A 21,444-nucleotide genomic window follows, 5' to 3' on the forward strand; every position below is an offset into this window, starting at 1 on the left:
ACTGCATAGTTTTTGTTATTGCCTGACATTGCATGTCACCTGATTACATGAAAAGCAATTGTTTTTGTGCCAAGAGCAATGTATGTCTTTCTATTGTAAGGAGAAAAAATATGACTCTGTCATCTTCATTGACATTTGACAACCTTCAGACAAGCCATTTGGTCAAATGGAACAAATGAGAGGCAAGCTGGCTAGTGTGAATGGAGATGGCATGCCTCTTAATCTCAATGAAGTTTGATCTCTGCCAGGAATATTGCTATTTCACTGCCTTCTCCTTTTTGCAGCAATTGCAGACGTCGCGATATGATTCAGTATCTGACTAAGCTCTCAGTCAGATATGCAGACATGCCATCAGTACACTTTCCAGCAAGACATTCATACTTGTTTCCCTTTGACAGGGGGGTGTGCATCACCCTCATGCTTCTGATCCCCATCTCACAGGCCGACAGGCCTTTCATATCTTTGGGGGTTTCTGTTAAAACGCAGGCATGGAGGGAGGTTCAAATGGCACAGATGGCAACGTCAGAATGGAACAAGTTTGGGAGCTAAACTCTTTTAACAAAGGAAGCAGTTCTAAACTCTTGAAATTTAACCTTGGTCCACAAAGCCTTTGTTGCACTACAACTAAAACTCGTTTATACTGTCAAACAGGAAATGCTTTTATCTCGGTCAGGAAGATAAACTAATGCTCATCTTTTAACCCTCCTTTGGGCATTATTTCCTTCAAGAAGGCTTTTGAATGCTCTGTTGTTGATGTTGTTGCTTTTTTTATTTATTTATTTTTTACAGCGTGTCAGAGCTGACTTCTAGCTAACCTTTATAATCTTGACCACAGCAATAAAGCCGTTACAGATTCATCTCTCCTCCTGCCCTCCCTTGTCATCCAAGCCCTTAATCTTTACACTGTGCCTTTCTCCCAGAGCGGATATATAAGTATTCATCCAGCTTGGAGGCAGGGGAAATGTGACACAGTTGTATAAGGAGAAATATGGCGATGTTGGGAAGATCCTATAACTAGTGTTTTATTGCTAAATAGAGAGGGAAGTGCTCTAGGAGGAGAGGTCATAAATGTGCTATATCAATATCAATATTCATAATCCCTTTATTGACTTAACTGTTTAGTTACTTGGTTGTGGTTCGTGATCTTGTATCATAAAATTAAAATGAATGTCTACATAAATATTTTACCTTTGCTCCACCGTGGAAAGGAATCAGTTGCTATTTTTGTTTGTCTGTTATAAGCTTGTGCTCATAACAGATCTGCAGAGTTTACTCAGGAAGAATGTGCAGAAACTGTCATTTGTTCAGCTGTTGTTACTAACAGTTCTAGCAGATTGGATTCATTTACAACATTTTCATCCCAACAATCACCAACTCGTTTAATTGTAGACCTGTCGAATGCTTGGTAATTGTATTTTTGGCCCGACTCCAGAGTGTGCGCCTCATCTCGCTCGGTGCAGAAATGCGAGCGAGCGAGGTGTGCACGCATGCGAGGGAGCGTGAGTTAAACAGATGCAGCCCTCTGCCACTTGCCTCAGGTGTCTCAGAGTGTTTCCACCACTTCCTCTCTCTTTCATCCACCGCCAATTTACCTGCCAGGTGCAATGACTCAAATAGCGACAATGTGCACTCATACTTTAATACTTTTCCGCTGTCAGTTCACACAGTCCCATTGGTACAAAGACAAGCTCAAAGACAAATGCAAGCACACCTTCATCTGCAGCATGTGAAATAGACCGTGTTTCCTGCACCATATTATTCAATGTCTTTTTTGTTCTGAAACCGAGGTTAAGATTTTATTAGCAATGATTTTTTTGGAAACAAGTATAGTTTAGATAAATTGTTTGGGTTATTTTTTTTTTTATTGAATACATTTGAAGACTTAAATCCTCACCAGCAGAACAGTAACAAAAATCAGACCCTGGCTGACCGACAACAGCAGCTCCTGCAATTCAAATGAGGCAAACCTGCTGAGGTGAAGCTTTCGTGTTCCAGCTCTGCAAACTGGCCTGATTGGAAGAATTTCAGCGATTGTTCAGATATAGGGAGGCCAATCAGGACCGAGTACAGGTTTAATGCTCTGATTGAATGCAGAGGGAGAAAACCGTGTGGATTTTAGGAATGGACTTAAAACTCAACTGCATAAACAAAGCATGTCCTCACTGATTATACTGTTGAAAGTAAATGAAGATAAAAGACTTCCCTTATTTTGCATTTGTGTTTCAATGTCAGAAAACTGTAGAAAATATATTAATAATGTCTAAAAACAAACCATCCACTGTTTTGCGGACCTTTTTGCCCCGTGAAAGTGCATCTTATAGATTTCTCATTTGGGATGAAAGTCATTCACTGAAACATTGTGCCACAAAAAAAGAAAAAATAATCAATTTTGCACTATTCATTTTATTTACTCAAAGGTTGCCTCATTAAGGTGCTGGCTATCACAACAATATACACATAGCAGGAACCTTTGGTTTTAACAAGGCTATAAAATCTACCAGGGCAGGTTCCTCCACCCATGCAAAAAGCTGAGTACTGTGTTGGAGAAACTTGATGTGCCAATCAAGTGCAGAAACTTCCCAAGACACTGAGCTTTCTTAAATTGCTACTGGACCAAAAAAGCAAACCTTGTGTTGGTTGATGTTGTGGTGGAGAAAATTGTTAAGCCATTTGAGTGTGATGGAGACACTATACCAGAGAACAGGAACATCTTAGGTGTACTCTAAGCTGTAGAGCTTATTTCACAGAATCCCCTGGGGAGATTTCTAGAAAGATGGTATGAAGCAGGTTCAACCATCAAACAGCTGTAACTCAATAATTTTGAGGCTGTTGAGTTACAAGTTGTTGCCGGGATTCTGTCACTCCAGATAAGCTCTCTTTCTCTCAGGTAAACTCACTAAAGATTTTTGGGGATATTAGGCATTAGAAAAGCTTCACCTGTTCTGACTGCTTTGTGAATCCTGTAAAACAGTAGTTTGCCTATTTTATTTATTTACCTATAAATCAGAAACATATTTCATTTGGCACTCTGTTTGTCTAGTAACAACACTAACAAGAATCGTGTGAACAAGGTGTGGGAATTTGCTCTGAGAGTAGCCAGGGGAGTATTGGATGTGTATATCAGAGCTCAAACAAACGTGTTGCCAACTCACAAATTCAGCCTCTTATTCATCGTCCATGTAGATGTTCCACAGGCCAAATTTTGACATCAGCGATTAAAGGCTAGCTTTTCCAGCTTCTTTCTCAGGAAGAGAATTTCTCATGGTTCCATAAATATTAATTGAATGGACCTAGGCTGCAGGAATAACTTATGCAAATTCATAAATTGAGGGCTATTCACCTCAAAGCAATTTGTTGATGAGGTAAGTAGGGATTCAGGCCCCAGTGCGCTAAGAGCAGAAAAGAGGGAAGGGCTCTCTGTGATTCTGTGGTGCCTCGGACACACAAGTGCATACCGCCACACACAGTTTCCTTTGTGGTGGATGGCTGGTGATTCTGGACACAGGATTGCAGAGCAGATAGACTCTGCATCTACAATTAGGAGCCAACTGAGTCACACAGTTTTTTTTACAGAGGGAGAGATTTGTATAAAGATTTGTTTATTTGTTGTTTTTTCGGTAAGTGGGATTTTTGTTTGTGGCATGTCAGTTACTCTGTAGGGTCACCACTTTGCCCCAAACTACTGAATGGATTGTCTTGAAATTTGAAAGAGAAATGAATCATCCTCACAGGATTAATGGCTTTGGCAGACTTACGAGTGTTTGTATTTGTGGTTCTGAGTGAACCACATGCAATCGAATTTGCTGCATATATTCAGGATCCCTGAAGGACTTTGAATTCCACGGCTATTAATTGGACACTATTGTTAATGTTTCATTATGCTGATCCTTTTTATTTTCAAATCAACCATTTCTAACATTTTTTAATCAGCCACTGTTGGTTCCTTAATGCAAAATAAATAAACAAGGTTTAGAAATTGTAATGGATTGTGTACCCAAAAATTTGTAACTGGTAGTTTAATAGGGACTGTATCTACACTATATTTGTTAGTGCACACATGCCATTCAGTGTCTCGTTTGATGAAGCAAACAATCTTCTACCAGCTTAGAGTAAGATTTCTTATTTTTTTCTTCTTGCAAATACAGCTTTAGAAAAAATATTAAAAGTTATGCAAACTTTTATTTTACCTGCTTTATTTTTGATGCAGCTAATCATTTTTCTAAGCTTATGTCCCACAATATTTGTTTCCTTTTTCTCTTTTTTTTCTAGGCGGAGAGTTTTTCATTTTAGGTTAATGCACCGTGTCCCCAGCTGAGCCTTGCAATTTGGGGCCCAGCTTAACAGACCGTGTTTCTTTTGGATTCTCTCCTCAGTAAAAGCCACCAATATGTTGTCCTAAAAACTGAAAATATGACCATGGAAGACTATACTGTGTTTGTATTTAACTTTGAGGATACATAAGACTGTTGTAGGGTGTTCAAAATATGTTACGTACATCCTATCTGATTGTTATATTTGAACTGAGACTTACTAGGATTCTAACACTGCCAAATATTCAGAAAAAGTTGAAATATTATATGTGGGAATCGGTAGAGAAAAAAGAAAGAAGGAAAAAAAGAACAGGTGTGCTCAGATCGTACAGGATTTCACATCGGGAGGTGCTCCCTGTGAAAAGTCAGACTTGTCAAAATTATTGATGAACCAGTCAGAAACCATTTCTACAGGTGATGCTGCTGATTTGTTTCAGCAGCACCTGCAAGAAAAAAAGATTCTGACACTCAGCATGGTGTTACCTGAATGTGCTGGTAAACATTATCACTCAGTGCTATCCCCATTATTTCACTGAAATTCAAGCCACCGGTGCACCTGTTCATATGATCTACCAAGGACGAGTCCTGTGTGACTCAATTGATGCCAAGCATTTCCAACAGTAGCCTTTAAAAACACACACACACTCAATTGATTTCTTAACAAAGTATCTATTAATACATTGCACATACAGTTTTCCGTCTCTTCTTGGTCTCCTTCACATTTGATAGTCTCTCTGGCCCCACATCCACCTCTCAAGTTATTTGCTGCAGTCGACATCCATCTTCCCAGCAAGCGATGGGTGTTGGAGAAAAGTTCCTCCCGCAGATCAAATGGTCGGAAATCAAGATGCTTCCTCAGCATGTTTCCTGGCTGGTGACTTTGAAGGAGATTGGCCCTCTCGCTGTGCTCACAGAAGTACCTCAGTTTCCCAAAACAACAAGAAGAACAGTTTGATTGCACCCAATACTGCGACAATAAAGCAGGTTGTCTGAATGAAAGCCAGTCACAGTTTAGTTATGTAAGAGAACTAGAGTGTTGCAGCATCTTACCCTCTCACTTCCCTCTCCTGCTGTGAGTGTCTGTCTCAATACATGGTCTTACACTTTCATCAAACTCTCTGTGTGTCTCTCTCTTCCTCCATCTTCTTCTAACACATAAAGCTGCATCTGTGTCCTTCCTGCTTTGTATTAGTGTTGGAGAAGTTACGACTTTTCCAGTGTATCTTGTGTGCTTGTCTGAAGTGGAAGCTTTTCGCCAAAATAGAAATCCTGCCTGCTGCTTTCTTAAATACAGTAACGGTTTGTGTCCAGGCACTTTGGAGCATTAATGAACCGCGCTCCCCAAGGAAACATGCCACAGCAACGGGGTTGCTAACTATTGATTGAAATGACTCTGTCTGGCCTGTATCGGTGCTGTGTTTACATAAAAACCACCCATAGCAGCGTAGTCACTGAAAACAAAATTTAAACTGAAATATTGGAAGTTAAACTGTTGTTGTTTTCACCCTGCATCGGATTCAACTATTGTGCACTCCCACTGGTCTTTTGTGCTTAAGTGGCTTGATTGTTTCTGTGCCACTATTTGGTTATTTGTTTATCTATTTCTACAAGCCCACGCAGTTATTTTTTTTTTTGTGTATTTCACAGCAATGCACCTTTTCGGCCTCAATTGGCAGCTCCAAGAGTTGGACAACCAGCCGGCTTTTGAAAATGGAGGAGTTGGGAAAACAGGGCCCACTCAGTCGAGTGTAGGGACAGCTCTCTCTGCTGATGGTGAGGAAATAAGAATGACATGTAATGCACAATATTAATATTATTTATTCTTTTGTTGGCTTCACTGGATTTTAGTTTGGATTGTATATAAAATATATTGTGTGGGTTTTAAATATTCTGAATACTAAACAGTTTAAAAGAAAGGGGAGGTTTTGATTAGTTATTGGCCAATGAATGAAAAACTTTCATCTAAAGTCAAGGGTTTCTTTAGTTGATGCATTTGAAATTTAATGTCAGAACAAAAAGCAGAATGAGTTTTAACGACACACAAATTAATTAAATCAAGCAAAGGTCTAAATAGCAATAAAGACAAATTGCGGCTGCAAAACATTTGCCTTCCACATTCAGCTCAATGCCCAGACTTTCAAATTTATTGAGATCTTTCACCTTCTGAATATTAATTAACTGATTCCAGACAGCTTTCTACTCTCTAATCATAATCTCGGACCATTGTGTATTCATCAACAAGCAGGCGGGCCATTGCAGCTCACCTTTACAGCAAAAGCCACCAAATTAATCTCTAAGCGCACACATTATTTAGAATGCATAGCCATGAAAACAATAATTGAGTTGAGTAGGCCAGGCAAAAGCTCAGTTGTTTAAACTCAACTAGATTTAAATCCTCATAAGTACTGCTAATTAAGATAGCATGAGACAGGTTTTGGACTGTTTAAAGGCAATCAATAGTCAGCTATTATTCTCCCTGGAGGTAAACTTGGCTTCCAGTCTTCACTTTGACTGAAGCTAAAGTGACAGGCAATGGCCTCATTACACGCACAACACTGAGGCATGCAAATAACTGGGGTCTGCCACAAACAGATATAGCCACAGCTACAGTATATCTATGTCCACACTCTATAATGCGTAAGAACAGAAGAAGCAGTAAAGGTATGCAAGTGTATCATCCAGCTGCATTCCTTCCTCAGCAGAGCCTTAGACGGTAGGGGTTTAAAAATGCTTTACAGCTTTTTCTTCTTAACAATAAAATGTATTCTTATAATAGCACCTCGCAAGCTAGAGTTTTTTAATTGAGTATGAGTTATATTTAAACCCACCATTTCTCCATCTTTGCCACTCGGAGGGCACAGTTTAAAGACATCGTTCTCCAAATTGTTTTGATTTGCTGTTATTGGTCTGGCAAGGTAGTGCTCAGTATATGTGACAGATTCCATTTAGACCTTATCTGATATGAAGGCTTAGTCTATGAGTCACCGGGACCAAAGTAAAAATGGAAGACTTGGCCTCTTAGTCTTATAAAAGGGCAATTATATCTGGTCATTTTGTTGTTGAGCAGTGCATCATGGACTACAGGGAACCATTACTTTTAATACTCCCTTGCTCAGTCACAATTCATTTGGAAAAGATATGACTATTATGCCCCTGTGCATGAATAAAACAATTCAATGCTGCAAAGCAAAAGATATATGAAAAATGAGAGGATAGCAAGATTCTGCGATGACTTATTTGCACTGTTGGTCAAATGGTTTAAAAAAAAAAATGTGTTTTTTCCAGTTGTTGTTGGAACTTGCACAATGTAACTTCTCAGTGTGTCCAGCCAATGCCAAACCAGCTCAATGGGGTTTAAATATGGGGACTCTGCTGCCCTTCCATCATTGTCCACTTTTCTTCTTCTGATATTTTGGCTCATTATCGTGCTCTAGGATGACCAACCAGTCGGTCTTCCTTTTTTCCACCATTTTGATAGCATTATGCTGTACTAGTTCCTGCAGTAGAGTGTAATAATCAGAAGGTGTAGTAACAAAGTCGGTTCTGATACGGGCTTTGCACAGAGACGAAGGCTGTGTGAGCGATCATTAAAAGTTGAGGCACCTATAGGAACTGTTTGCATTAACTTTCAGTACTTATTTCCATTGTTGTGAGAAAGCTGTTAATCCTTTTTCTTAATCCTTGAATATGTCTGCTTTTATTAATTAATTTATTTATATATTCATTCTTTGGGTAGTTTAGTTACTAGTTTTTGTATGATTTATTTGCTGGAATTCATACTTATTTTTGGAGTTATTCTAAAACTTTTGGATGGTTGTGTTCAGTCAATATCACCTTAACTCTATGGTTTCGGGTTTGTTTCTCTCTTATAGGAAGGACTAGCGTGCTTCATCCGGAAAACAACTCCATCGATACTGGGCAGGTGGACATAGGGAAGCGAGTGGGCCAGAGCATTCCACCGGGTGTGTTCTGGCACTCTCAAATAAACATGGAGGAACCAGGCTTTCTTAAGTTCAACATTTCAGTACAGAAAAATGCACTGATTGGAGTCTATGGACGAAAGGGCCTCGCACCATCTCACACTCAGGTAAAGGCTTTGATGTAACTTCTTTAAAATTAGGATAGTGTGAAACTGAGTCAAGAAAACCAAAACACATCGTCTTATATTTGAAAAGTCCGATTGATAAGCGGTGAAAGCATATTGCTAGAGAATGTGCTTACTAGGGATAACTTGGATGGTTCTTTCTTTGTCACTAGTGTAACTAGATTTAGGACCCCAATATCTGGTCTCACCCTTGCTGCTCTGTTCAACTCTCAACAGATTGAATTACATTTAACGTCCTTCAATGGTGGATATGAACATAAAGTCAAAACAGTGAAGATATCCTGACGTTTCTGGAAATCCTTCCTTTTGCACTGCTTATCAAATCAAACGCCTTTTTCTGTTGTTCTCAGTTTGTTTGCACATATAATACCCTGTATGTTTAATGTTTTGCATCAACAAAAATTATTGTACATTCAATTAAGGATGTAAAGATTTATTTTTTTAACCTTTTATCATTTATTTATTTGCACCTTTAGGGCACAACACAGTACTGACATATTAATCACCTTGTAAAGGCTTTTTAGCTGCTCAGTGCTCCATTATCAGGTTGTGTGCATTGGTTAATAGAGGCTTTTCACTAATGGGTGCCTGCTGTGTCTGGAAAAAAGGCAAACGGTGTCACCGAACCAAAAACCGTAAAGTTTTACGAGCTACTGAAATCTCTCACCGAACACTTTTCTTAAGAATAATTACGGTAATTATCTGTGAGTTTATCACTACGAACAAGCCTTTTTTGCTTATATCTACTGAAGAGAGTTGTGGTGGCAGGATTTAGAAATTTGATTGCATTTTCTATTATCTGTGGAAGCCATTTCACTGTGTCCTAAAGAAGATGTGGGTGAAACTGACAGATTAAATTCAGATTACATAAGGGTTGTTTTTTTTTCCTTTGCTTTACTTCTATATGAATATGGGGGCTTTTGCAAATTAGAACTCGGTGTAGTTCAATTTTCTGCTCTCAGGTTTGATTTGCCCATGTGTGTGGGCATGCACAGCTTTCACTTCCACTAAATGGCTGCCATTTGCAAATTGAAGTGTTTCCAAAATGTCTGATGTGTCACTTGAATGGCATTTCTGGGTATCTGAATGTCCAGTGTCTAGTGATGGTGATGGAAGCACTCAGACAATGGCTATTTTCCACCACACTTGACAGCAAAAGCTCTTAGCTTCACCTTCTCGACATTCTCTCTTAGTAAAGATGGGCTTCACTCAAGTGAAGACAGTTAGGGCCACTCTTGATGGAAGAGAGTCCAATGCAAGTGACAATAGGTGAGCTGGATTGCACTTTCAAGGTGAAAAAAAGGTAGCCCAACAAAATCAAAGACCAAAGGGTACTAATTAACAAGACACTACTTTTATGTCTCGAGCAATTGTTGCACTGACACTCAAGCTTGTCAATGGTGGGCACTGTGTCCATTGTTCCAAATTACATTCTATTCAGGTACTGGGGGCACAAATCAATGCATTTACTTAACTGAGCATGAAAGACCCCAATGAGAGATATTGACTGTTCGTCGTATTCACAGCTTGGAAGACAAGACTGCATTTAAGTGCAACAGCCTTTCCACCTTTCTCAAATATAGAGTTCCTCCATCTGCTATTGAGTGTCTCTCTGTGCTGATACAAACCAGAAGTTGGGAGGAACAAACTTTCCTTTTTTCTTTTTTTTTTCTTAGCAATTTGTACTCTGTTGTACGACTACGGCTTGTCCACTCAATCTAAAGGCATTCACCGCCTCTGAGCATTCCTCCTCTGTCCATGGGGCATCCAGCAGTCTCTTCACGCTTGGTCTCTTGACTGTTACTCACCCGTATTGTTGGATTGAGATGAGTTGGGGAGGGGGCCTTTCACACAAGCTAATCGAGATGTATGCACTTGGCCGGGGAGTTTAGGGTTTCTGGGATGAACTGTTTTATTACTTCTCCCTCAAGTCAACAACACAAAGAAGTCAACTTCCGCCAGGTTAATATCCCTACCCTGCCCCCCTGCTCTGCTCAGAACGCTTTAAATCACAGCATTGACTCTTCCTGCCCCTCGCTTAATGCTCTCTTCTCAGTCGTTTGCAAGTCAACTAAAAGGTCGCCTGGGCCTTTGAGTTTGTCACATTCCTGAGCACTAAATCCTGTTTTAATTCACCTTTTGTCCCCATTCTTAATCCATTTGGACATTTGTTGTGTTTCCGTGAGACAGAATATTCCATAGGTCCTCGATTATAAGTGTCTTTTTTTATCGCCCTTAATGTGGATTACAAAAGAATGTTAAAATTATTTGTAAATTCAGTTATTACTGAAATCAAATGATGAAGTGTTGACTTCCAGCTGAAATAAACAGAACATTTTAATATGTGGTCAAATTTTATAAACGTATGTGTCTGAATTTTCCGTTTAAAAGTGCTTCAGCTGTGGTGTCAGTCAGAAATCAATGGCTTAAACAGTTCATTAAAGCCCTCTGCAAACAGCCTCATCGCTGGATTTGAATTGGAGCTCTTTAAAAACAGCTACTGTGCCAATCTGTATGCATCCCACTCCTAAGAAATCCACAGACTCTGTTCCAGCCTGAGCCTTTCACTATAGGCTCAGTGCATCTGTGTCGCTAACAACTGCGTTAGCCAGGGGATCTGCTGTCTTCATCAGATGTACTCCTCTGCAGCCTGTAGCATGTTTGGGGATTTTTGTGTTACACTGTTTTCTGCTGCAGAGCTCTGTGTACCTTGCAGCTTCAGTCAAAATGAGGCTCAGGTGTCGAGCAGGTGCAGTGAGACCAGATGTACCAATTTACTCATTGGCAGGAATAACTCGTTACTCCTTGTTTACCCTTTAAATCAGTGTTTGTTTGGAGCTAATATATCGATATGCTGCTAAATTCCTCACATATAACAATAAAAAAGAAAACGCCTGAGGTCACCGTGTCTTTAAGTTGCATTTGTTCTCATTCACTAGCACAGTGCCTGTTCAGGGAGAGCCCAGGGCATTTTCTGTCCCTAAAATGTACACATTTTTCCTAAATGGCTGTTCGGGCAGTCTGCTGTTGTGAAAGCTAACAGATACATGTATCATGTTAAAAAAGGGAAGGAAAAAAGTTACTAAACACAGCACAAGAACATAAAATGAGATTAATGCCAATTAATGCACTTGCTAAATAATCAAACACAGACTCACCTTGCAAGAAAAAGCTACGTCAAATCAAATTATATGTGGTCATAAATGTTCATATTATAATCTCTTGCAGTCAGCGTTGGTTCTTTAGACATCTCACAGTAAAGTACTGTGTAACAAATATTTTAATCAAACTAATCACTCATCCAAATGATACCAAACTTGACAGTGCACAAGCATTGCAAAACGAATCATTGATTAGACTGATTCTTTTAATGCTTTGCATCTACATTCTACTGTTTATGATATCCAATGCTGATTTGCATTCAGTACAGTGGATGGTTATTTCATGGGAATAATCTTGGAATCCATATGGTTATTTCTTAGCAATCTACAGATATCAAAAGAAAATTAGCAGGACCATTATCCTCAATGATGTCAGTTTTCACTGCCTGCCAATCGAGTCTACTGACTTAAATTTGAAGAAACTGTGTAAAATGTGTATAGACGTGATTGAGAAACATGGTATTTATTTATATTCTGGACAGGTGCTCCTGAACTGAATAAATGAGAATTTTTACTATCACCATTATTACATTATCAATGTTAATTTAGCAGATTGTAATAAACACATTGCCAGCCTGTCTGTAAATTCACTCCCACCCGACGTAACAATATATTTTTGGAACATTTCTGAGCATTTGCCCTAGAGCCATATCAGCTCTATCAGTATACAAACACCTCTCCAAACCACATCTATCAACTCCAAATAGCTTTCACTGAAAAATCAACATTTATTATACTCTGAATATTTGCTGTGTACACGAACCTGTTATGGCTGTGTCTTGCTTTACAACTAACTTTGAGTCCCTGTCAGACTGTGCATGCAAAGCATTCAATATTTAAAAAGATCAAAACTTTTTGAAAACTCTCTCTCTCTCCTTTACTGTCTGATTTAATTAGGCTGACATTAAAGGTCCATCTTTTGCATCTGCTGGAATCTGTTCTGGCTTTTGTTTTGCAGTATGACTTTGTCGAGCTACTGGACGGCAGTCGGCTTATCGCCAAAGAGCATCGGGCTCTGAGTGAACCGGACACAAGGGCCCGCTCAGACCCAGTTGCCGTCCACCAAGCCGGATTCATCCAGTACCTGGACTCAGGAGTGTGGCACTTTGCGTTTTATAATGACGGACGGAACGTGGAGACCGTGTCCTATAACACCATCATCCAAGGTATGAGGACACACATCTGCTATGAGAATGAGTGCAGTTGAAATAGTGTGTAATAACATGTTCAGAAGACTTTAATTTAGCTGTGCCTGCATGAACAAACACTTAGATATTTGGAAAATCTGGCTGCCACACAAACATGCTGAGCTTTTTAAACTTTGAGAAAGCAAGGAGGCAGATCTGGGCTTCCGTTGGAGGGTAGTGGATTATTGTGCTCAACACTATAATGCAAGACCATACACAGCATTGATCCTTCCCTCCTAACAACCTCTTCAGTGTTCTGAAGTCTGTGAAATTTCCTTGTGGGTTTTGCGGTAGGAAAAACACTGAGGTTGAGTTAACGTTTTTTTCTTTTTCTATTTCCTTCGGGGGTTCCATTGATCTGGCCCTACAAATATAAAGGTATTGACGTGTGAGGTCAAAATTGCCTGGGTCCGACGCTAGCTCAATGAACATCCAATACAAGCTAGAGTAATAACAAAAAAGTTTGCCCCCTTAACGCAGATCAAAATGAGGGTCCCAGTCTTTTGGGGGTGCCTTTTATGAGCGATGGTCTGTTGAATGAACACAAGATCTGTCTGTAGGATATGTCAGATTAACTGCAACTCGGAGAGGATTTGAGTTGTAAACACTCAGGAGATTGCATTGCTTGTGTGGGCATGATCAGTCATTCAAGGGTTTGGGGTGGTGGTGAAGCGTTAGAGGAAATAAGAAAAAGGAAATTGTGTCAAGGAAATACATTTGTTGTAATTTGAAATGCCTTTGTGGCTTTTACTTAACATGGCTTACATGGGAACAATTGGTCTGCAGAATAGTGTTATGGAGGCTTAGACCTTATTCAGACGTGGACAAATAGCTGTAAATGTATGCCATGACTGATACAAGCACTGCAGATAAGAGATGCTTAGAAATTCTAAATTAATGCAGGGGGGATAAAAGAAAAATTGCTGGCTTGGCTGGCTTGCAGTATTTCACACATTTTTACAGTTGTCAAATGTTGTATTAAAGAGGAAATTTAGATTTGTTGTAATGTGACAATCTGATGAGTTATTAATTGTTGGAATTACATGCTGCTGTACCCACAGAATCGGTGACAGAGTGCACACACAACTGCTATGGGAACGGGGAGTGTATGGCAGGATCGTGTCACTGTTTCCCAGGATTCATAGGACCATATTGTTCCAGAGGTAATTGCTCAGCGTCTTTATTCATCTTAAAGGGTCAGTTCAGCTAAATTAAAAACAAACAAAGACAGCTATATATATGTGTGCTTTAGAAAATTGGATTGCCATAATATAACTGAAGTAAATATACACTTTTGTTTTTATAATGGTATGTTTGTCAGTTGGTAGGTTTCCAGCAGTCTCAAACTAGAAATGCAGAATTTGCTGTTTAGACAGTTTAAAGAGACTCCAGTGGATATATTCATGCATTGCTTGTCCACCAGAAAGAACAGCTCAAATATAATATTTGCTTATGTATTGTACAGGCCTTTTCTGTGTGTAGGTCTATCTATCTAGCTATCTGTGACCTGTTCCTGTAAGACTGAGGTGCTTCCTGTTCTGATTCTTGATACGATTTGTGTTCTGGCTTTTGGTCATCACAGGCTATAACTGTACTTTCACTTAATTGTTGCAGTTTCACATTATTGACAACTAACTCCAGCATCTTCGTGACTTTCCATTTGGAACCATGCAGATGTTCCTGCTTCCCAGATCAATTTGCTTAAAAAAAAAAAAGTGATATATAGTTACGGACAGAAGGTCCTGGGTTCAATTCCACCACCTGCTTTCTGTGTGGACAGTGCTCTCCAGGTACTCCAGCTTCCCCCCACTGTCTAAAGTGCAAACAGCTGTCTGTCTCTAAAGATAAGAGGAAGAGACTGGATGGAGAAATAGATACATTTTTAACTACAAGTTCAGTTTAAAACAAGTGCACAATCGATACGTGAATACGAAGTTGTATCTGGGAACATAATTTGCCTACCAACCACTCTAAAGACTAGGGATGGGTATCGTTTAGGTTTTATCCGATACCGGTGCCAAATCTGTAATTTTGAAACGGTGCCAGTGCTCAAACCGGTGCTTAAAGACTGGAGAACACAAAATTGGTCCAAAAACCTCTCATGTTCAGCTGGTTTTTTGTAAAAAGATAACAATGTTAGCCTTTTCTGCAGCTATGGGGCATATATGGTATCACTCTTGGCTGGAAGCAGTGCTTAAACAATGGAAAAAACACAAACTTTGTCCAAAACCTCTCATGTGTAACTGTTTTCCACTTTTTCTTTGGTCATTTTAGCCTTTTTGGCCAGGGTGAAGGGAGTATCTGCCATCAAACAAGAAGACAGCCGCATGTAACTACGACGGTGTTTGCTAGTTCACCTTACATACATTAATGTAATAATGTGGTGAGCCTACTCAACGTAAATTACACATGAACAACATTAAGCTACTCACGCAGAGAAGAACTGCTGCTGCTGCATCATCATCCTCATCATTTCTGCTACACTGGCAGGGCTAGGGGCCAGGACTCTCCTCTTCGTGTTTTTGAGGGATATTGCTAACTCCGGGTCCGATAACAGGCAACCCACGCACAGTAGATGTGCTCGGTGTGAGGTCTCGCAGCAAGCTATCATACGGCGCATTTCTGGGCTTTTAAAAAAAAACGCTATGCGTCGCCAGGTGTTTCATCGGATTTGAGGTGTTACCTCCTTTCACAGTATCACAGTATCAGCTTAAAGCAGTTGTTGCTGCTGAGTTTGCATATTTTGCTGTGAAGTACAGCCAGACTTTTGACCGCTTCGCCTTGGACATTTTTAATCTGTAGCTCTGCTCTAAAAGAACGTACGTAGCTGGCCCCGCCTACTATCCTCGGAAACGTAAAATGATTGGCTAGAAGTGTATCACAGCTCAGGAAAAAAAAGCACCGAAATAAAGCACCGAAATGTGCGCTGCTTTTCGGTCTGGTTACTACCGTTTATGTCAGAACTGGCACCGGACGCCGGTACCCATCCCTACTAAAGACTCGAGGAAGTTTTCATTCTCTTGGCTGTTTTTTTGGCAAGCTAAGCCTGCGGGCTTGCTTGCTTTACATTTAAATTATAGACAAAAAAGGAAATCAGATTTCTCATGTAACTGCAAATCTACAGTATTTCTGATGTTTTTCCCATCTACATTAGATGAAAAACAAAAAACAATACAGAATGATAAAAATGTATCTGATGTCTTTCTTCAGCCGCCTGTCCAGTGTTGTGCAGCGGTAACGGCCAGTACACCAGGGGGCGCTGTCAGTGCTACAGCGGCTGGAAAGGCACCGAGTGTGACGTTCCTGCGTCCCAGTGTATTGATCCTCAGTGCGGGGGACATGGGCTCTGTGTTGCTGGAAACTGTGCGTGCAACACAGGACACAAAGGAACCAACTGTGAACAAGGTAACCTGAAAATAAGAATTCTTCCCTCCGGATTCAAAGCAGCAAGATGCAACATATTCCTGTGTGAAGCTCGGGGGGAATCGACACAGTCCATTGGTGAAACAATTGGTGTTTTCGACTCCACCAAGCAGATAATGCTTTGGATGTCGTTATTGATACGGGTTGTATGAATTAACTCCCTCTTAGTGTTTCGAACACATCAGGGTACAAGCTGGAACAGATTGAGCAGAGTCTATTGATGCAGTCACCTATTGGAAGGCTCCACAGATGAAGACACTTGTTAAAATCAATCAGTCAATGGCATCTGTTCCTCTGCTTACTAAGGAAGTGCTCCTTCTTCTCTCTTGTCAAGCTCTTTCACCTCCCCCGTTCACTTCAGTACTTCAGTGCATTTAACTTTATTGATCTCCACGCAGACAAAAAGCAATTATAAGCTCAGATTTACAGCTTACAGGAGCTTTTGACCTTACATGTAAAATGCTATTAAGTTCTTTAATGAATATACTGTGGTTTTCTTTGAAGTGAAACAATATGGGAAGGAAACATTTATGGGAGGAAGCTGCTTTTGTAGCTCCAAGTAAGGGCTCCAGTTTGACAAATTGGCAAATAATCATTATCAGCGTCCGAGTAGATATAGAAATGCACGGCGCAATCAGAAAAACGTTGCAGGAAATTATCCCTTGTTAGTAATGGGTTGATTATGTTGGTCATAATTGCCAATTATTAACCTAGATCAGCAAGTTGGTCTGCAAATTGTTAATAGTAATTGATTGTATCTGTCTAGACACTAATTGTGCTGCTTTTCCTATCGCCTGTAATGGAGCATAATTATGCTGCCAGTATGTTGGAAGCACCCTATAATATACCGTAGAGGAGCTGGTTGAACATAGGGTGGAAAATTACTACTGGCCACCACCAAACCCTGCAAAAAATTTCAGCTGTGCCTCACCAGCCATCATCTGGCACTCAAGTATCTCCACTCTAAAATGATTTTTGGCTGGTAGCAGACTCAAAGTGGCCAGGGTAAATAAGTAGGGTTATATCCAATCTAAAAGTGGTAAACTGACATTGCTGTCACACTTGCTGTGTGTCCTCAGTGGACTGTGTGGACCCGACGTGCTCTGGTCACGGAGCCTGTCATCATGGCGAGTGCCACTGTAACCCAGGCTGGGGAGGGATCAGTTGTGAGATCCTGAAGAGCACTTGTCCAGAGCAGTGCTCCAGTCACGGCACCTTCAACACCGACTCGGGAACCTGCATCTGCGAGGCGAACTGGACAGGTGCCGACTGCTCCATAGGTCAGAACGCTTTTTCGCTTTCTTTCCACCTCCTAAAGCTATCGTGTGTGGGGTTTATGATTTTAGGTTATGTAATAATTATTATTTTCAAAGTCATTAAAGAATAATTCTATTTAATAATTCATTTTAATTAATAGTTTGCTCAGTGAAACCTTAATGTGATGAAAAACGGTGACACACACATACCTTAAGGTCAAGAAGAAATCTGTGAATTAGAGCTAAATATGAAATGAATAAAAACGTATCACACTGGATCTCAGCAAGACCATTTACCTTGAAAGGTGACACACTATTTAATACCGTTCTATTTCCTTCCTTTGCTTTCCTGTCAACCGACTAATTGAGCTTCAGCTTTAACTTGATTTTCATTAATATAATGACAGAAGTTTGCCTAGTTTGTGTCGCAGCTCTGCTTTTGGTCTTTTTCATATTTTAGGCACATTTTCAAATTCTACACATTTGCCAAAATAGAATTAAAGCAAGTTGGTGTTAAATCTGTAGTCTTTTATTGTATTTGTCTGTCGCATTGCTGATTAGTGCAGGGTTGTTCCACAAACAAGTCAATGCAGACAGTGCAGCGAGATCTATAGTATTTTTTTTTTCACTTTTTTGTGGAAGAAGTTTCTCTAACGAGTAATTGGTACCACATTTCTCTGCGTGTATTCCAAATAAACTCCCCCTCTTGCTGTGCACAGACACCGGGTATCGTAAACAGCAGATGTATAAGCCTTTATTACCGTTTTAAGTTGAAATAAAAGCTGTCTCACACAGTGCGGTGCATCTACTTCTGGTTATCTTATTAAGAAACCTAAGCAACAATTATTTAAATTTTGAATAGAAATTAAAAAAAGGAATTAGAAGAGAAATTTGTGTGATTTATGATTTGATCTTTAATAATTTACAAAAAAAAAAACACAATTTGAGGTAATTTATCACTGATGTTTTGGAAATATCATTAAAAGAACATTGAAGAACAATTTGTTTTCCTAAATGAATATGCCACGTTTTGGAATGAACATTTTAAATCAGTCATAAATCAGTGTTTCTCAGCTTTCTCACACATAAAGCACAAAGGAAACAAAATTATTCATTTGTTGAGTTCCACTGAATCATAGCCTGGGACTGCACCAACAGATAATGATGAATAGGAGTTTGGCTGACTGACATTTCTCATCTGAAGAGCCATGAATACATGTTGCTTTGGTGTTTTATGAGCACTGCTGTTGGTTACACCTTTTTTATACCACCCCGTTTCTTGTTTATTTTCACAATACAACATTTTCAACTAAAGACAGTATGTTTTATGATGAGGAAGCGTTCCCAAATGGGCAAATGGGAATAACAATACCAAATGTCTGTTTACATGACACAAACACTCTAAAATATCAGAAAAACCCCCCCAAATCTCAGCTGTTTACCAAGTGAAAGTAAGAAAGTAATTTCACCTGACTGCAGGAAACAAACTCGATACAAAGGCTTTGTTGGATATAAGGAGACAAATAATGACATGAGTCACTCATGTTTGGACATAAGTCTAGACTGAAATCTGTCCTAGTTCTGCTAAGTTCATGCTTTGCTTTTCTTCCTAAACTTTCTTTGTTAAAAAACCTACAAAACCAGCATATGACTTTGCTTAAATTGGATTACCAGATCTGATGTTATGGGTTTTGATTTGCTTACCAGTTTGAACCTAAATGATTTTTTTTTTTTTTTTAAAAAGGAAAAAAGGCAACTGCCTCATTTTGTCACAGGCTGAATAACTCAAACTGCCGATGTGATCACGCCGTCAAAGTTGTGTAGTGAACACTTGTAGCATGTGCAGATTATAAACGCAGCATATGTTCAGAACAAAAGCGTCGACTCCACGCTACTTTTGCTTGACCTGGCATATGTTCTTCTTGAAGAACAACACAAATGTATTTTTAACATCATAAATGTAATGTAGTTTTGCTGCAGCTTTAGGTTTATTTTCGAGGAGATGAGAACAATTAGTATTCCCAGCTGCTCACAGCACACCCTTTTCATTTGTTACCAGGTTTGCATTCAGGCGGTTTATCTCTCGACACAGGTAGGTGACATGATAGTTCAAAGGCTGGCCCCTCCCATCTGTTATCTGTGCGTGAGATGTAGATGATTTATTTGCAGTTCCCCCCTCTTGGAATACACTATTTCTCTGTGCGTTAAAACCAGAGAAAAACACATGCTGAGTCAAACAATTAAAACCAGAAAGTTGGAGTTTGTTTCAGTCAGTATAAAAGGCTGTTGAATATATTACTTTTGGCTGAACTTCAAGCAGAAATTAAAGCATAAGAAGGCTGGATGGTACGTTTGAGATGCCTGTGCAGGCTTTTTGAAGCAGCATGTAGCCAGTTTGGTTGGCACTCAAGAAAAAAAAAAAAGGAATTTTGTTGGTGAAAAAGATTTCTTCTTTTCTTTTGTGTCTCACTTTATTTTCTGTTTTTTGAAAGAGAAGCCATTTGTTATTCTATTAAACCTTTTGACATTTCAAACACAATCCTCTCACTCAGCAAGATATCTCAGGCTTGTCAATAGTGAGGGTGGCCTCAGTGCGGCCCACAACTTAGGGAGTTTACTCACCTGGGTGGGTGGAGAATTCCTTCGTAATTAATGCTGCGGTTCTTCTTTAATTAAATAAACTTTAATTAACAAGCGCGTAGCATGAATCGACCGCCCACAACCTCTCAGTCAGGGGCATGTTAAAGGCAGATAAACACTTTTGGACTAATGAAAAATTGATTGCATAGATTCTATGGGAAGGAGGTATTCCTTTGGAATTGAATGACTCCTCTCCAGAGGCACACTTAATATTCTACAGTGTCGGCTCAGCTTAATCAGAACCATCCAAGGTCCGTCAATCGAAGAAAAACTCTATTCAGAATGCTGGAACAGAGAGTTAAAAGAGCCTCAGTAAAGGGGATGAACATAGGAAAAGCAGCAGGGGTGGATTGGTTTTAAAAACAAAAAAAACATGAACATCTAAGACTTGTTACATTTTGGGCAGCAGAATGAAGCTGGCTAATTTGCTTTCACTGACAGCTATACCAAGTTTTAAAAAAGCACCTAACTTTTTCGTCATGCGGCTCTAAATTTTCTATAGCATTTATAGTCACTTAGAATTTGAGGACATACTTGAGCTTCTTTCGTCTCGCACACTGACGGCTATTGTCACAGCAGAAAGCTTTATGGCTCTTCTGTTCGAAAGCTTTGATTGAAGCTCTTAGTTCCAGGAAATCAACATTTCTTATTCCCAGACAAGAGCAGCCACAGATTGTTGAGCATTAGCTTTAGCCTCGTACAGACTGATTTACTTACCACCCATGGATTCAATCATTTGAATTTTGTAAAGATAACACAGATTTATAACAGCTGCTCAGTTTTTTTTCAGAACTCCATACTTGAAGACATGCTGATCTAACATTTTATAAGAACCCACTTAAATCCATAACCCTCGCCTCAGTCTGCCAAGACGCCATGCAAATGAGTGTTCGTAATATGTAAAACCTTAAAAGTGGTTGTTTTGGAAGTTTTTGGATACACAGTAATTGCAGTGTTTCATTGTTCAATGCTTTTATGGTGACGACAGGCTTTGTTTCATTTGATGGTAACGACACTTGTAAAAAAAAAACAGTTTGTGAAATAATTTGAATTTAAAAAAAATAGTTACAGGAGCTACAGCAAAAGCAAGAAATTAACTGTTGATTGTGCGCGTGCTGGAAAGAAATGTCCTTTTATTACGATACTGTCATGAGCATTAGTTTTACTGAAAATGACCCTTCTGTTTTTCTTTTCCTTCCTCTTTCTTTCTCCCTTTCCTATCCCTCACTCATGTCTGTCCCGTCTGTAGCAACTGAAAATGAAAATAAAATAAATAATAAAAACAAAGGTCGATCAAATGGACCAATACGGCAATGCCACGATGATCCATTTGGCAAAGTAAATCCATTGGGTATCCTTGTT

At 39.5% G+C, this 21,444-nt stretch overlaps 1 protein-coding gene across 9 annotated transcripts in view; it reads left to right on the forward strand.

Annotated features, from left to right (window-relative positions):
* Positions 1–21,444, forward strand: part of si:dkey-237h12.3 (teneurin-3) — a 132,780-nt gene that overhangs the window by 67,999 nt on the left and 43,337 nt on the right. For 8 of the 9 annotated variants that reach the window (XM_042219461.1, XM_005919412.3, XM_005919414.3 and 5 more), the window contains exons 7-12: positions 5,958–6,083; positions 8,183–8,397; positions 12,535–12,742; positions 13,825–13,926; positions 15,974–16,168; positions 17,266–17,466. In XM_042219461.1, the coding sequence (XP_042075395.1) occupies positions 5,958–6,083; positions 8,183–8,397; positions 12,535–12,742; positions 13,825–13,926; positions 15,974–16,168; positions 17,266–17,466 (1,047 nt within the window). The remainder of the gene's footprint in view (positions 1–5,957; positions 6,084–8,182; positions 8,398–12,534; positions 12,743–13,824; positions 13,927–15,973; positions 16,169–17,265; positions 17,467–21,444) is intronic. The other variant, XM_014332749.2, reaches the window with a different exon arrangement.

This window comes from Haplochromis burtoni, unplaced genomic scaffold (assembly GCF_018398535.1).
Source record: "Haplochromis burtoni strain Fernald_Lab_line unplaced genomic scaffold, NCSU_Asbu1 Contig_33, whole genome shotgun sequence".
Classification (NCBI taxonomy): domain Eukaryota; kingdom Metazoa; phylum Chordata; class Actinopteri; order Cichliformes; family Cichlidae; genus Haplochromis; species Haplochromis burtoni.